Source organism: Pteropus alecto, unplaced genomic scaffold (genome assembly GCF_000325575.1).
Source record: "Pteropus alecto unplaced genomic scaffold, ASM32557v1 scaffold111, whole genome shotgun sequence".
Taxonomy (NCBI): Eukaryota; Metazoa; Chordata; class Mammalia; order Chiroptera; family Pteropodidae; genus Pteropus; species Pteropus alecto.
The window spans coordinates 4,072,306-4,089,022 of NW_006431915.1; the positions used below are offsets into that span (position 1 = coordinate 4,072,306).

At 38.5% G+C, this 16,717-nt stretch overlaps 3 protein-coding genes across 8 annotated transcripts in view; 1 reads left to right on the forward strand and 2 right to left on the reverse strand.

The window, feature by feature from the left end:
- The window catches only part of ELP1 (elongator complex protein 1), a 54,193-nt gene extending 46,678 nt beyond the window's left edge, over positions 1 to 7,515 (reverse strand). For 3 of the 5 annotated variants that reach the window (XR_001518139.2, XR_001518138.2, XM_006906086.2), the window contains exons 1-5: positions 7,167 to 7,515; positions 3,904 to 4,066; positions 2,916 to 3,068; positions 1,175 to 1,256; positions 346 to 426 (exon numbers count right to left, since the gene is read on the reverse strand). Coding sequence is in view for 3 of the 5 variants with exons in the window: in XM_006906086.2 (XP_006906148.1) it covers positions 346 to 426; positions 1,175 to 1,256; positions 2,916 to 3,068; positions 3,904 to 4,053 (466 nt within the window). In the remaining 2 variants the exon portion in view is untranslated. Of the gene's footprint in view, positions 1 to 145; positions 263 to 345; positions 427 to 1,174; positions 1,257 to 2,915; positions 3,069 to 3,903; positions 4,067 to 5,422; positions 5,571 to 7,166 lie in introns of those variants that run through there. The other 2 variants (XM_025041470.1, XM_025041474.1) reach the window with 2 other exon arrangements.
- A 135-nt stretch (positions 7,516 to 7,650) lies between these two features.
- On the forward strand, positions 7,651 to 12,898 carry FAM206A (family with sequence similarity 206 member A). Its single transcript, XM_006906087.3, has 6 exons — positions 7,651 to 7,816; positions 8,861 to 8,912; positions 9,464 to 9,593; positions 11,494 to 11,570; positions 11,649 to 11,718; positions 11,808 to 12,898. The coding sequence occupies exons 1-6, from the start codon at positions 7,738 to 7,740 to the stop codon at positions 11,943 to 11,945; spliced, it is 546 nt and encodes a 181-aa protein (XP_006906149.1). The 5' UTR covers positions 7,651 to 7,737; the 3' UTR covers positions 11,946 to 12,898.
- Positions 12,899 to 13,708: 810 nt separating this feature from the next.
- The window catches only part of CTNNAL1 (catenin alpha like 1), a 38,739-nt gene continuing 35,730 nt past the window's right edge, over positions 13,709 to 16,717 (reverse strand). The window contains exons 15-18 of one of the 2 annotated variants that reach the window (XM_015599943.1): positions 15,821 to 15,877; positions 15,569 to 15,682; positions 14,807 to 14,890; positions 13,709 to 14,666 (exon numbers count right to left, since the gene is read on the reverse strand). In XM_015599943.1, coding sequence (XP_015455429.1) covers positions 14,607 to 14,666; positions 14,807 to 14,890; positions 15,569 to 15,682; positions 15,821 to 15,877 — 315 coding nt within the window. In that variant the 3' untranslated portion in view covers positions 13,709 to 14,606. Of the gene's footprint in view, positions 14,673 to 14,806; positions 14,891 to 15,568; positions 15,683 to 15,820; positions 15,878 to 16,717 lie in introns of both variants that reach the window. The other variant, XM_015599939.1, reaches the window with a different exon arrangement.

Below are 16,717 nucleotides of genomic sequence, written 5' to 3' on the forward strand. Positions count from 1 at the left end.
GGGGGTATCATTTTTAAAAAAAGGGGGGGGGGGGGTTGTTAAGCTTCATAGTCCTTTGGGTTTATGACATGTGTATTAGTGTGCAAGAAAATGATCAAACCTGAGAAGAAATTCAGGTCACAAAATGTTTCAAAGCTATACTTACTTTCACCAAAATCATCCTGGTGGATTTTCTGTTCCATGATAGGTTCAAAGTCTTTTGTCATCATAACTAGGGTCTGCTGACCTTGAAGGGGCACAAACAAGAATTATTTTGTTTTCATGTAACATGTGTATTAGTGTGCAAGAAAATGATCAAACCTGAGAAGAAATTCAGGTCACAAAATGTTTCAAAGCTATACTTACTTTCACCAAAATCATCCTGGTGGATTTTCTGTTCCATGATAGGTTCAAAGTCTTTTGTCATCATAACTAGGGTCTGCTGACCTTGAAGGGGCACAAACAAGAATTATTTTGTTTTCATGTAACAAATGTGCCATTCCATAAGTATCTATGGCACTGTAAGCTCCAGAGCTAGAGTACAAAAGTTTATAGTCAGAACAGGGCAGACAGAATTCATTTAAAACATTTTGATTCTCATTTAAAAAAAAAAAAAAAAAGCAAGCAAGCTCTAACTGGCTAAGTCATGTGGTGCTTATTCTCAGCTATTTATAGATGTAAGGCTAACATAAAATCTCCATAGCCCTCCTCCACTAACTTCAACATTAGTCACAAACATCTCTTCAAATACATACCTCATCAAGGATGCTAGTTTACAGAAACTCATCTGAAACAAAGAAACTTAAAAAAAAGCAGTTTTTAAGAGCTTGTAAGAGCTCTTAAAAAAGTTGTAAGAAGAGTTTTAGAATTTGTTTATATAGCAATTCTTCCTCTTAGAATAGGTTAAAATAAATATTGCAGATGTTTTAACTACAACTATGAACTTAATAGTCTCTCCAAGTTTTATGACTTTGTTTCTCATTTTCAAAATTGAAAAAGTTACATGAAACAACTTTTTAAAACATTTTAAGACGTAAAACTTAAATCAAAAAGAATATATTCCCTCTAGATTAGAATGTAGGTATCACTGCTCAAATAAAATTTTTGAAATCTAAGCAGCTCTAAACTTAAGCCTGTAAGATATCAGGAGTCATATTTTATGAAAGTCAGAGTTAGAGACCAATAACACGTTTACCTGTAACAAGAAGCACCAGCTCTTGGTCAGGACTCCAACTCATGACAGAGATACCACTGGCTACACTCCCGACACATTCCAGCTGAGACAAAGAAAATAAGGGAGATTTCAAAACAACACTATCTCAGTATCTACTACAACCTTAATCAAAACAATTAAAAACAGAACACAAAAACATACTTATTCAATAAACATTTATTCGGTATCAGGTATTAAGAGACTAGGCACAACACGGAGCCCAGGGAGCGGCAGTGGCTATGGCCACTCCATTCCCCCCACAGCTGTCTCAAGAAAGAGATGAAAAGTTGACTCTACAGCGGGATTAGGACTATAACTCAGTCTCTGGGAATTAGGTGGGGGCACAGAACGGGAATCACAAATGGCCCAGGAGAGTCCAGGAAAGCCTTTCTGAAAAGGCATCTTGAAGGGAAGGAAACAGGACCAGGGAAAATAGATTGGGGAGAAATTGCAGAGTAGAGGCACAAAGTTATAAAAAGAGGAGTCAAAAGTCAGCTGCAAGTAGAGAATAAGGTATACATATACACAGGAATGATGGGGAAGAGGCTAAAAGGAATGTGAGGAACAGACAGTGAAAGATCTCATAAAGCATAATAAGGAACATGGATTCTGTCTTGTAGAGACTGACAAGTAGGGAAGATCGGCACCATTTGATGGAGATCAATGGACTGGAGGAGCTCAGGAATCAGGAAAAAATTCTACAAAACGTTTTGAAAGTAAAAGCATATCTTTTAAATATGAGACACACTAGTTAAATTGTGCTTGATGGCTTTAATATTTATTTCTTACCATAAACCGAGAGTAAGATTATTGCATTAAATGCAAAAGTTAAAGCGAAGGTGCCAGATTTAGACTGCCAGGGTTCAAATCACCTCTGACAACTGTATGACCTTGGCTAAGCTCTCTGTGCCCCAACTTCCTCTTTTAAATAACGGAAAAACAACAATCTATCTCCTAAGACTGCAGTGAAGGCTAAATAAAATTTTGCATGAAAAGCACTTGAAAAAGTGCCTAGCACTTAGTAAACATTTAATAAATGTCATCTGCTATTATTATATCATTAATAATACTGTAACTCTTGCTGCACAATCAATGTTGAAGAGGTCACAACTAACAGAGTAATCAAACAAGTTTAAAAAGAATCAGGCAATTTTAGTGTGAAACTCCTGATGTAGAAAGGGTAGAAATCCAGAAACTCAATCTTATGCTAGAATGGAGGAAGAGGCAAATGGTTAAAATTTATCTCCTCTACTAGTCATAAAACATGCACATGGTGCATAGCGACAGTGTATTACTGTAGTAGCTGTAGGTCAGGGCCTCTGACGTTAGCCATCAATCAGAGGCTTAAGCAGTATTCGTAACAGAAAACATAAACCAAATAAGCATTTCAAAGACTTCCCAACTGAGTAATACAGGTTACAACTCAGGATCAGATTTTGGTAAGAGGTGAGCCACACCATACAAGAATGGCCAGGGTTTTGCTGTTTTTTCTTTTAAGTTGTAATTGTTCTGATTAACAGATACAGTAGACAAAACTGAGTTTTAGAAGAATCTTGAAATACAGCTAAAGCCAGGCCAACAATTTGTAAAGAAATATACTATGCAAAGACTGATTTGAAAAATTTTTAAATATTATAGTTCTTAATTTTTTAAACTTCTACACAGAACAAACACTTGTTTGAGGATGCTTGAGACTTCCTCTTCACTGGACTCTTCCACGAACCTGGTGTGTGCTGAGATTGCAAAGTATGACATCTCCAGAGGCTGTGGCCACACACACAGACTCCTGATCCAGCAAGTCCTGAATACCAACAATGCAGCCACTTCCATCGTCCGGGAGAAAGCCTTCTGCCACTAAAGGGATTTCATTTTTCACCTTTCACCAAAAGAAACACAAAAGCAAATTAACCCAATATACTTTCAATAACAATTCATAACATTTCCAGAAATATAATACATTTTAATGCTCTTTTTAGTAAATAAAAGCTTTCAAAATATTTTTTCTAGATTAAAATCCAAACTTTCATTTGAGAAATCTCACAACCCTACTATTTTTAATAAGAAAAATAGTTAAAGAGACCTTTTGGCCAAGCAAACCCAAAACAAAAGAAGCTTTGTCTCTTTAAAAACATCTAATAAAAGATGAAGCTAATAACTATGGTTTCCTAAGATTTCTATAATATAGAAAAAAGGAACTAAAAATGTAATCACCTAGAAAACAGTAGCAAAATATAATTAAGGGAAGATACTAGAATCGACTCAAAGAGCTCTGAAATATATATATAGGCTCAGGATCCAGCAGTGAAGATTCTGATTTATTTGGTATGGGACAGAGGTTGAAACATAGTTTTTAAAGGCAATTTTCATTTGCATTTCCAGATGAGCACCACTGATATAAAGAGCACAAGGTAGAAAGGGGAAAAAGTAGGGCGTTCACACAAAATATAAGGTCAGAGTTTTGCCAACTCAGATTTAAAACAGCAGCAAAGTTTAAAGTAGGTTACTATTTTTTTCTTTTTCTTTTTTTGCTTTTTGTGAAGGCAGGTTACTATTTAAGTTATGTCTGATATGACATCAGTATAAAGCAAAGAGTGTGTTCATTTAGGAGGATGAAAACTCAGTAAGATTTAAAGACTCTCTGGGGAAGCAAGTTTGGAAAAAGACCAATCAACGGTCATGCCGAGTACTAGCATTCTCCATAAATAACTTACTTCTCTTGTGACAGGGTCTACTTCCATCAGTCCGTGTTCTGAGCCAATGATTACTGTCCCTTGTTCAGTTCGGAGAGAGAAGCACTGAGGTTTCCCTGGAGCCTGAATATCCCCGAACTCTAGGATGCGAAATAACTTTAGATTTCTCATGATGAAACGATTCCTAAAAGAAAAGTGCAAATACTTCTTGATAAAGCATTCATTTCTAAGAGGGAAAAATAACATCGGTTATTCCTCAGGAAAGTTGAAAAGAACAAAATGAATAGAAAAACATCTTATTTTCGAATATGAGGATATCTTTATAACCAGATTTATAAAATCCTATAAAATCTACATATATGTGTGTGTGTGTGTATTTGAGAAAAATTTGTAATAATATTACTTTACTATCATCAGGAGCATTTATTTATAAACTGGCTACATTCATTAAAAAATTAAAATTAAATCAAAATAGAAATAAATGTGTCTACTATTCTAAAAGGGAAAATAAGACACTGTAAAATTACAACAGTTTACTTCAAAATGATGACCTACACATGTGGAACTTGGTGACCTGATATAACTACTTCAGAAAACTTCAGTTTCCTGGCTTGTTTTTCACCAGTGCAAAAGAAAGGTGAGAAAAGAATGATAAATAAAAAGCTTATTTTGGTCTAGCTAAATCAGGCTTGCTTTAATGCATAACATTGTTTAAGTAGGAAAAAAACATGTTAATGTGCTAGATATTTATATTCAGATCCATTTAAGGTTTATAACTGGAAGTCTCTAAATTATGTTAGAGGTAGCAATTATATAGACTGTACTGGCCTTAATTCCACCATAATCCAAGGTGAATTCTTTCATCTTGGCATTTCATACAAATGATGTTGAAAAAATAAAAATGAGTAAATCCTCCTACACATCACATACTGTTAAGTGTACTATGAATGATACAATGTATAATGTGGGTTAAAAGAAAGGCAAAACCATACATGGTGGGAGTGAGGAAGAAAATCAAGGCAGACAAAATTTTATAAGTTTTGGAGACATTTACATTTAAGAACTTCTAGAAATTACTTGAACCTGTATTATACCACGCAGGTTTTAATTTAGATCTATCTAACTCTATATAGAAAGTTTGAGTTTTTCAAAGTATATAAAAATTATCTCTCTTTTATCTTTAAATATCATGAAGATGACTACTGAAATAGATCTGAAAGGATAAGTAGATTTGAAAGATCAGTAGATTTAAGATGAGAGACCGCCTGGCAAGTCTGGCCAGAGGGAGTAAGCAAGGGATTGCGTACCAAGCAGTAAGGACAGGCAACCGGGGCGCTGGATGTGTAGTTTCCTGGCTATCTTTTATGCTGGTTTATATAAGAATAATCGTACTGTGACTGCTGCCATGATACATCATCAAACTCTTGACATCTCTCCCTGTGAACTTGGATTCTATTCAGCAACAACCTATAAGCCTTGAGGTCCATGAACCCGAGGGCAAGAATCTGGAGGGTAAAGGCAGTAGAAGCCAAGGACTCACTTTTTCCTGTTATCTTGTTGTTCTAGTCACTGTCATCCCAGCAAGGGGCCTTAATCCTTGCAGGGCCCTTGGTCCTAGTCTCTACCACTGCCAGGACCAGCCTCATCATCCCCATCACCAGAGGTACCAGCAATAACCAGGCAGGCCGTCTCCAGACATCTGAAATACAGCAACACCTGGCTCTTGCTCTGAATTGCAGAAGTATCAGCACCAGAAATCTGAGTCCCAGCTTTATAATGCCTCTCCTCTAAATTTAGGCTATAATAATCCCAACTGCTTCCTTGTTTAATTCCCAAGCTAAGTTACTAGCTAAGCTACTAGCTAAGCTACTTACAACCTAGCTAAGCTACTTTCATCAGTTTACCTTTTATGTTACTTCATTGTTCCCTGTTTGTTCCTCCAACAGCTATATAACCAGTTTTTTACATTAATATCGTTGAAATGATGTGTGGTTTTTACTTTCCCAACTGGACTGACTGACAAATGCAGCAAACAACCTGAGTTCTCAAATCCCTGAGCTTTCAGAATCACCAGCCAAGGTGAGCTCATCATTCATCTACCCCTTCCCCAACTCTCCCAGTCTCAAAAGAACTTTCTTAAATTTTCGCACCTATCACCCTTATCTTCTAAGAGGTGTCCCCACTCCTTTGCAAATCTAGGAAAGGAATATTCTCCAAACTCTCCCAGGACTCTAGCTCATTAGTACCCTTTCTTTAACATCTGCAATCTCGGGCACCTCACTATCAATAATTCAACTTTTCTCAGCCCTTAACAATGCTAAAGATCTCTCTACACCATAGATCAATCCTGATCTCCGAAATTTCTGAAAACTCCATTTTCTTCCTTTGCTCTTTCATCTGCCTCTTGGCTAATTATCATGCCCATGATTATAAGTACCAGGCAGATCACTAATATGCTGACTAGATCTAAATGTCTAGTCCTGATCCTCCCCAAACTGAACACTAAACTCATATTTTCAACATCCTTATGTTATAACAAGAATGTCTCATAAGCACATCAAATACAACCTGCAAAACAGAGTACATGCTATTCTCCCACTAAACGAGTTTCCCCTATTTGGAGACATGGCATTTCTACTCTCTCCTACTTTTTGCTTACATTTTCATATTAAACTTCACTGGTGCCCTCCGTGGCTGTCAATATACAGTTTGAATCTTTTACGCAGTACCTAAACAATACTACAATCCCGTCTGTAGCCTATATTAAACACGTACTAAGCACTTACAAAGTACTAAGATCTGAAGACAAAAGATGACTCTGACATTCACTGCCTTTATGGCGGTCACAGTTTAACTGTGGAGAGGGCCACATAATATACCACATTAGATGGAGAAGCATAGAGGACATCTGCACAAAAAAGTCGCAGACATGAGTAGGGACCCGCAGCAGTTTTCGAACTTCTGTCTAATAACCGTTGCCTTCTATCGTGTATTGACTGATTCGCTTTCAGCGGTACTGCCCACCCCTGCAAGGAACCCGCAGGCTGGGTAAGCGTGCAGCTGTGGAGCAGAGAACTCCCCGACGGCCGCAGGTGGAGCAAGCTGCAAGCCTGCACAAAGAGAATCTACGGCTCACGGGCAGAGGTGGTCACGCCGCACTCCACTCACGAGCCTGCAGCAGGCAGAGGTTGCGTGCTCTGGGGTTCCCTTCACCGGCACACACCCCCTGGCGAACAGGGCCCGCTTCCGTGCCCCCATCCCCGATGGGTCGCTCGAACGCTCACCCGCGCGGCGCTCTGAGAACCTCCGACGAGCGGTGCGTCCACCGTCGCCTCCTGGGCCACGCGCAGCCTGCTTCCCGGGGCCCGCCCGGGGTTGCGCACGAGTCTCTCTCGGTCTGCGGCTCCCGAGCTCTCGCGGTGCGCAATGGGCCTCCGGGCCGCTAGACCCCCGGGGGCGGTGGCAGTAGCTGAGAGGGCAGTCGATGAGATGAGAACGCGCGAGCCAGGCAGATGGGACACACGTCGAGTGGCGCGGGAGTGACGTCAAGAAGCAGAGGAGGCGTGGCCGGCCTTCTCCGCGGGTAGCCGGGGCAAGGGAAACCGGGAGAAGCTGCGCAGACTCCTATCCCCCATCCCTGCGCCCTCCTGCCCAGCCTATTGTATTGCATCCCGACCTTTACGTCAACCCCAAAGCGCAGTAATTGGCGCCAGTGGGCGGAGCCTGCAGGGCCAGGGGAGCAGTGCGCGTGCGCAAACCGCGAGCCGCGCGCCGGAAGGACGACCCTTTTTCCGGGACTGTTTGGAGGAAGCGCCCGAGTCTCCGAGTGTAGAGGTGGCGGCGCCGGAGGTCGTCATGGCTACCGAGCCGGTGGCCGCAGAGCCTGCGGTACCGTCGCTTGTGGATCGTTACTTCACTCGCTGGTACAAAGCGGGTAAGAGGGGAACGATAACGATCTCTCCTTGGCCACATTGGCCTGATGGTGTAGGGACTATGGTGACACATTGAAAGCCATGCGAGCTCTCCCCGGCGCTCTTTCTCCACTTTAGAAGGAATTGGACCACTCTTTTGCTCTTTAGGTCAAGAGAATGGGCATTTGCAAAGGCATCGAGGACTGAATTCTGGGGCTGACGAGTGCTGTGTGAATTCCTGGGTGGGTTGCCTGCGGGAAGATGATAGTCTAAGATGAGGGCCCAGCGGTAGTCAGGGGTTAGATTGCAATCTCGAGTGCCTGAATGACTTTGAGGGGCACAATCCTAAAAGGAGTGGCAGTACATAAAATGATTTAAATAAGGAGGTCGAAAATAAGGTAGAGGCTGTAGGGATGGAAAGAGGATGGGTTAGAATAGGGGCATTTAGAAAACAATCTAACAGTTTAAAGAGAAGTCGCTGCTGTTATACACTTGGTACTTAATTAGATAATTCGTTCTAGGTGCACTTGGTAAATATCAGTGGTGGGAGCATTGTTGGGGACCCTCCTGACCCCTTACTTGTTCTCCTTCATACAGAGATAATAAGTGTACTTAATTTTTTTTTGGTGTAGTATATGTTTTATTAGCTAAATTTAGGATGACCAACCGTCCCATTTTACCCAGGACCAGGGTTTCCCGGAACCCGAGACATTCTCACATCAGGACAGTCCTAGGCAAATCAACAGGAATTGGTCGCTCAAAAATTGACCAACAAAACATACACTATGGTATACATTGCTAATCGCATTTTTCTTACAAAAATAATGACTGTACTCATTTTAAAGTGAGTATAAAGCAAGATGAAGCAAAGAGTTAGTTGAATGAATGATTCCATCTGGGCCAGATCTCTTTAAATACTTTATAGCAAGCCTTTTAGGTATATCTTTGAGTAATGAAGGGATACCAGTGATCAGTATGTGTACAATTTTCACAGTTATATGAACCAGTATTTACACAGTGGTAGTAAATACTGACTCTGCAACTAACAGACCGACTCATTCTTCTAGATGTCAAAGGAAAACCCTGTGAGGACCACTGTATACTGCAGCACTCCAACCGGTAAGCAAACTGGGAATTTTAAATTATCAAAAATGTTCTTCTGGAATTGTAGACTGTTATGGCATTGTATTGAACAGTTGTTCAATAAATGATTACCTTCCACTGTGTTGAAATAGTATTATTTATTATAGACATTTGGTTGACAAGAATGAGCCTCTCCATGCCTACTCACTCTGAACAAACTCGATTACCCAAACACCCAAATGAACCACCACACCCTCAGTTCACTGCTACCTGAAGTAACTAGCCTGTGCCTAACCAATGAATGACCAAAGACATGCCTTCTTCTCTCTCTTCCACCTCAGTGCTACCTAAAGACCTCTAGTACTCTTCGCTTCTCTGGGAAGGAAATTCACTCCCATTTTCTCCTATTTTATTATTGCATTTCCTTCTACAGTTAAGCTCTGATAGTAACCAGAGGAAAATGGGGAGAAATGATACTTTAACTAAACAAATGTCAGTTCAGATATTCTTGTGCCAATAGGAATACTGTGTTACGTGAGGAGAATTATACCAAGCAATAATACAGGATCAATTTTTGCTCCTTGTAGAATATGTGTCATCACATTGGCAGGATCTCATCCAGTTCTTCAAAGTGGAAAAACAATTAAAAGCATTTCCTATCAAATCAGTACCAACTGTAGCAGACTTCAGAACAAGGTCTCTGGGAAATTTAAGCGGGTATGTTCTGATGATTCTCTACTTAAATTATCTATATCATAATAATGATAGATTCAGTTAGTCTTAGAATTTTGTGATGTATGCTCAGCATACTTCCCTGGCAGTTTGAGGTGCTGATCTTAGGAATACTTTAACCAGAAAGAAATTCTCAGACCAAAAAAATGAGGTATTTCAGGAGGTATAGGATCTGTCATTTTAGGTTCTATACCACCACCCTTGCTATCCTGAGGATTGGGAAGGTGGGCCTTTGAAAAGACAACTCTAATACCAATATAATGAGATATTCTGTTCCTTCTAGTTTTAATAAACCAGTATTCGAGTTCTATAAAATTTATTCAACCAACTCTTTACCATTTATTTTCAGATGTAAATTAAAAATTTAAAAAAAAAACAATTCTTGAAAAATAATCTGAAAAAATATACCTCCTTAGCATTTTCCATTCCTTATTAGTTGCCAATCTAATACACATCAGGCCACACCCTCTACCTTCACACAGTGCTCAGTTGTACAAAATGATATCTCTGCCCTCTATGTCTCTAAGCAGCATGGACATATTTTATTAAAAGAGTATAACTTTAAGTAGATCCATCATACCAGATAATTCAGGTCTTTCATTTCCTGAACCTCCTAATAATGTACCTTATGGTTATTGATTTTTCCTCTCTCAGGAAACACACGGACTTAGAAAAGCATGGACTATTCTTAAAAGATAAAGTCTACAAATTGCAAGCAAAGCAATTAGTGCTTAGGGAATTCCTTTGATGTTACTGATAAACCTTTGTCCAAAATTGTAGCGTTATTGTTACTACTGAAGAATAGAGGGACCTGCAAGTGGAACCCACTACAGTTGAGCTTTGATTGGCTCTCAGCACTGCCAATCATTCTTCCGAGGAAGGTGATTAAAAGGAGCCAAAACATTTATGCTCTTTTGATGCACGCAGTCCCAGTGGTAGACAAACCCTCTGGGATGAAACCCCAACCCCTCCTCCCAAAGGTGGGGAATCGCACTGACTACTATTTTAAAATTAAGTGGCCACATGCAGAAAGAAGAGTGAAGCCAATGTGGTGATAACCAAATGTTGGTTACTAATGTGTGAGTGCTAGAGATCATGAGGAATAGCATCTTGAGCTCAAATGTCCACTAGGGGAAAAATTCTTGGGGGGAAAAAAAAACTTCATGAGACATGCCTGCATCAGTTTCCCATGATCCTCCTTGTAGATATTTGTCAGAAATTCCCCAGCTACATCCATAGAGCGGAGTACCTGAAACAGTAACCATGCCAAAGCATTCAAACAGATATATGTCAAAATGTAGTGTTTACTTTTGGGTTATAGGATAATGAATAAGTTATTACTATATGCTACTGGAAACTTTTCTGTTTTCCGAAACTTCACATTTCTTTTTAATTAGAAAAAATCCCTGCTCCAAAAAGTCATAGTGATTGAGCCTAATGAAGAAGTTCCTTTATTAAGTTCTAATATGAAAATAAGGTAGGAATCTTAATGGAACTAGCTTTGTACAGTATTGATGTCACACTGTCATGTTGAATTTTCTATTGTTTATTGATAGATTTTCTTAAACTTTTGAAAAAAATCTTTATAACTGGCTATATGCAGTTTCTTATTTAAAGTTGATAAAATATATTCTTAATCTTTACACTACTTATTATCACATGTGTCTCAGTCTGCTTTTTCCCCTAGAACCTAGGATGGAACCTGGCCCATAGCAGGCACTTATATAAATATATAAATATTTGAATAAATGAATGGTTTTTCTATGCTTACGTCATTTTTCTTTAAAACACCAGTTCTAGGAATATAACCTATTATAACATTGAGAGCTGCCTCTCAGAGGAAAGTGAAAGTGTACATCAATTACATCTTCTCTTTTATTATCAGGGGGCGCAGTTTCTAACAGAACTTGCACCTCTGTGTAAGATTTACTGCTCAGATGGAGAAGAATACACCATATCGAGGTGAGTTACTTTTTAACCACAGTTTAGAAGAAACAAAGAAGACAATATTTTTCTTCATAACAGTTCTTTTTTCAATAGCTGTGTCAGAGGACGGTTGATGGAAGTGAATGAAAACATTCTCCATGAGCCGTCTATTCTTCAAGAGAAGGTAAAAAGCGGGAAAGTATGATCCCATCCACATACTTTTTATTGGATTTTTGTCATTTGACAGTACCAAATATTCTGTTTCCTTTCTAGCCATCCACTGAAGGCTACATTGCAGTTGTGTTGCCCAAATTTGAAGAAAGTAAAAGCATAACAGAAGGGTTACTGACACAAAAACAATATGAAGAAGTTGTGATAAAACGCATTAACGCCACAACAGCTACATTGTGAGGATTGAGATGGAATGTAAAGCAACACAGCATTCGATCTTTGCACTAAAGAGGAGCCAGCTTATGTGAAGAAGCATACGTCACAGCCAACCATCTGCAGGGAGGCCTAATTTTTTTCTTTATCTTGCATAACAAGCCTTAGCTGTCATTTTGTCTTCTGCCCTGCCACGTACTTACACTGTGGTCTTCTGCTTTTCTCTAACAACTGGCCAGGGAGGGATTTTTTTTTTTTTTTTAAAGAAAGAAAGCACTTTAAAGAAAATTTGAAAAAGACGAACGTTTTAAGTAACAAAGTAAAAATTTACCCTTCAGTCTATAACCCATTAGTAAATACTACATTTTGACATTCTTCTGTTTGAATGTTACCACATAGTTAATTGTTTTTGCCTCAATCTTCCATCAGTTTGAAGTTAAAAGGAGCAACTGGCCTTTTTTACCCAGTCTACTTTAATGTGATGCTACCAAAAGCTAGTCCCACACCATCTGCTCCAACTCCTCTCTCTCTAGACTGTATGGAAGAGGCGGAGTGTAGAGTGTACCTTCTCTAGTCCTCACGCTGCTGAGATGGCCTTTCTCTCTGAAACAAAGCGGAACTGTAACAGTGTGCCTTCTTAAATGACAGACATATGAAAAGGCTTTGAAAAATACAAAGGGCTTTCCTAATATGAAAATATTATAATGCAGTGCATGCATTGTAGCCACTCAGTCTCACACTCTAGTTACAGGGTAACCAGCAAAGAAGTTACTGTAATTCAGAGACCCAGAGGCCTTTGACTAGAACAAAAGCTTTCACATCATTTAAACTAGAAAAGAAAGAAAAAAGAATTTTTGGTGTAAGATTGTATACTTAATTACACTGAATTTTAAATAAAAGGACTTTAAAAGTTGTTATTAAGGGCTGCAACACATGTACAATTAAATATGTTTTCAAATAAAATAATACAGAAGAAATCACTTGATGTGTAAATTCCTTTGGTTCTCTATCCTCTTATTCTGTTGGAAGTCATGTTATTCCTTCCCCAACCCTACTTGAACTTAAGAGAATATTCTCATTTCAGGTACATAAAAGTAGTTTGTAAATAAAATCTAAAACTTATTTTTGACTCAAGAATAACGTAACTGGAGTGCCATCACGACTGTCCCTATGTATACCCACCAGACATAATACGCGTAGTTACTCTACAAACCTACACTATCAAGTGCTCTGAACTGAAAATGTAAGCACAAACCAGTAGATCTTCACTGAGTAGCACAATGATTCCTGAAGACATCATAAAACAAAGACAGTAAAATAGAAGAATTATATATTTTCCATATACCATTACCTTGCATCATTCACACATTATTTCTATTGTAATTTAAAAGACTTTTGGTTTCAGGGAATAAAAATCATGTAATGATGTTTGTAAAGGTCATTAACCTGCATACATTCCATTTTCTCCCTAAGGCCTACAGTAAGTTCAAGTTCCTTCAATAAAATACTGACTAGCTAATTGGTAGTAGTGTGGTTCTTTGAGATCTTGTGAATATTAATTGTGACAGCTGACCCAGATAATGATCATCAGACATGCTTCTATGACTATTGCCATTTGGCAAATGACATGTCCTATTAGATTTCAAAATGAATTTCAAAGCATTGGGATACAAGCACTCTTAAACGAGTCCAAAACAAAGTTAACCATACCATATGAGGGCAGGACTTATATACTAGATCTTTCCATCAAAACCTCACCCTTGAGACAAGAAAAGCTTTAAACCCTAAAATTAAAAAGACTAAAGAAAGATGTTTATTTGTTTTAAAATGAACATTCCAAAGGTACATATATATATGATTATTCAGAATTTAAATAGCTTCTTAGTCCCATCATTCTCTTAAATTTTCTATTCCATCATTCACTACTGAGAAGAGCAGTTCAAAAACTATTTTTTTTAAGCAAGTAAGATAGGCTTAGGATTCCAGCTAATAATCAGAGCAGACAGGCCAGCTCTGTTAGAACTAGAACTAAAAGCCATCTGCTAGTGAGTTCTTCCAGAATTCCATGGTGTGACCTCCATGACCCTGCTTTTGGGCAGGGGGGGGCGGGGGGGGGCATTTATCACAACAGATAACCTGTGCTATGTGAAATGCTTGTTAGAGAATAAATGTGTGCTACTAGCATGGCTGATCTGTGACAAGCAGGCAGCAAAGAGGCCCGGTCACACTTGATGAATAGGATTGAAGAGGAGTCCACAGGTTTAAAGAAAACTGCTTTCAACCAGACTACTGTGTATTTTCTGCTGAAAATTATTGTTCTAGATGATAAGCTTAAATTAAAAAAATGGAAAACATGAAGGTAAAATATGCCAAAGGTGAACACATTCTCAAAATAGCATCTTTGGATTAAACTGTCATTAAGACCGTCAGGATATTTGGCTTTTAAATAACATTATTAGCAGCAATGTCTCATTTTAAAATCACACTGCAATTAGAACTCTAGCAACTACCATGGCATTTATTAGTTGTCAAAAAGCTTCACAATCAGTTTCATAATTAGAAAATATAGCAAGATTTCAGTATTGTTTTCTTTATAAAATTACCGAATTTCTGAAAATATAATCATTTGCTTTCTAAAAATGCCAGCTTTGCCACAGGGTGTTCCAGAGATCTGACCTCAAATGCTTCTCAAGTTTTACCATCCACAGAGTCTTTGTTTGTAACTGAGACCCATCTGTTGTTTTCCATCTGAAACTGGGAAAAGTTAAAACAATTAGTTTCTGCTTTCTTCTTAAAATAAAATTTGCAAAATTAAGTAATAACTTTTCTTTTACATTGTCCTTTAAACTAAATTTTAAAATGTGAGCGTAAGATAGAAAAACTCCCACCTTCTTCAGCAGTTTAAAGCAAAGTGAGAGAAGCTGGACCAAAATAGCCATCATGGATCGTGTCTTTGTAATACACTTATCAACCTATAGTGATAAAAAGTAAGCAAATCAAATTTCTTTACAAGGGGTACTTCAAAAGACTTTATCATTTAATTAGTTTTAAAATGATAAAAGTTCTCTATTATGGAACTCTAAGAGATCTCAAAAGGTGTATGGATTAGTGCACACAAGCTGACTTGATGACCTGAGGCCCCAGAACACAGATTCAGGGATTACTGCCCTGCCTGGGTCTCATGCCTATTTCATGATTCCTCAGGATGGAAAGTCAACCCTTTCTAATTCAGGCTGTTTAGGGGCTTCTCAAAGCACTCCAAATAGTGGCAGTGAACTCCCTACTTTGCAATTCCTAGCACTCCACTCTGTTGCACTCCAATTCCTGAAGGATGGGAGCCATACTCTGAGGAGCTTGTGCCCTAGTTAGACATGTGATGACATCCAGATTTAAGGGAAGCTGCTTAACACTATGGAATTAATCACATCAAAAAAGCCAACTTATTTGGTGAGCCTATTTGCTCCCTCGGGTCAATTATAACTGTAGATAATAAGTGATTCTTGCAGTTAAGGCATGAAAAATGGAAATAAATTGCTCTTCTGTGGTTATTAACACTTTATTTGAAGAAAACGGGGCTGGAAGCTAACCCGATAAAGAAGTGTCAAAGTTTCTCAAAGTTGCCTACCTGAATAACCCACCCTCATGTTTACCTTTAAAAACACTTGATTCTGCAAAGGTGTCTTAGTTATTGTCTGGAGCTGGTGGCATAGAGGAATTAGCTTGTTTATTTCCAAGAGAAGCATAAGCTTGTCATCATCTTTCAGCTGAAATATAATTTAGGAAGTCATAAAAACTCCAATATAACTCTATCATTTAAACCTTAAATACTTTTATACCATAATATACCCCCAAAGTGGGTATTGATGACATCACCACCAACACCAGGCATAGGCCTGCGTTACCTGTTTTGAGAAAGCTTGTACACTTGAAGCAAGTTTCAGGCCCTCTTCAGCAAATACCTGGTGGAAAGGGAAAACATCGCTACTTTAGATATGTGTCTTCTGGATAAATGGTAAAATACACCGTCGTGGATAATTTTCACATAGAATTTTAAAACCAAAACCTAAAAATAAACGGTCATAGAACTCCTAAAATTTTTGTTGTACCCAGGAGAACACAAGAGTTTATAAAAAAAAAATATTTCCCAGACTTGGTGCAGAATCAGTCCTCGCAGACTCCTCTACACCTGGACACCTCCAACTACATGAGGATCACATGGACCTGTGACACTTAGCCATACAAATTATGTCTGGGCTTCTGGAGGGAGCTGAAGCTCATCTCATAATATCTTCAGTTATGAAGAGCTGATGAATCTTAGAGTATGAGCTCAAAGGGTAAGAACTTTCCTGCTTCCAGGTAAGCAAGAAAAAACTTGTTGCCCAGACATATTCCTTAACTAGCCGTTTGAGAGGACCAGTTCAGATTGGTTTTTCATTATTCTCCATGTTCATACAATTTAGGGAGAACAGGATGATGGAAAGAACAGTAACAAGGCTGGACAGATAAGAATATTCAGGATGATTATTTTTAAATGGTACATGGAATATTTTAGAGTGAGAGATACCAGGGAAGTAAAAGAATGAAGAAAGACTTAGCTTTTGATAGCGACAATAAGAATAAAGAGAACAGGCAAATTTGAGAGTGATTTGTGAAGAAAAATAACAGGTCTTGGTAATAAACTAGATAAAGAATATGAGGAAGGAGGCAGTAATTTAAGGGTTAACTTTAACCCTCTATCCAACAGCCTTAACACGCTTTGCTGTCATTGGATAAACTGATCTCAAAGTCAAATAGTTCTT

What these genes read in the sequence shown, in the direction of transcription:
- FAM206A (XM_006906087.3), top strand. Translation starts at nt 7,738, where the DNA reads ATGGCTACCGAGCCGGTGGCCGCAGAGCCTGCGGTACCGTCGCTTGTG. An exon ending in CACTCGCTGGTACAAAGCGG is followed by an intron (nt 7,817 to 8,860) that starts GTAAGAGGGGAA and finishes TCATTCTTCTAG; the next exon opens with ATGTCAAAGGAAAACCCTGT. An exon ending in ATACTGCAGCACTCCAACCG is followed by an intron (nt 8,913 to 9,463) that starts GTAAGCAAACTG and finishes TGCTCCTTGTAG; the next exon opens with AATATGTGTCATCACATTGG.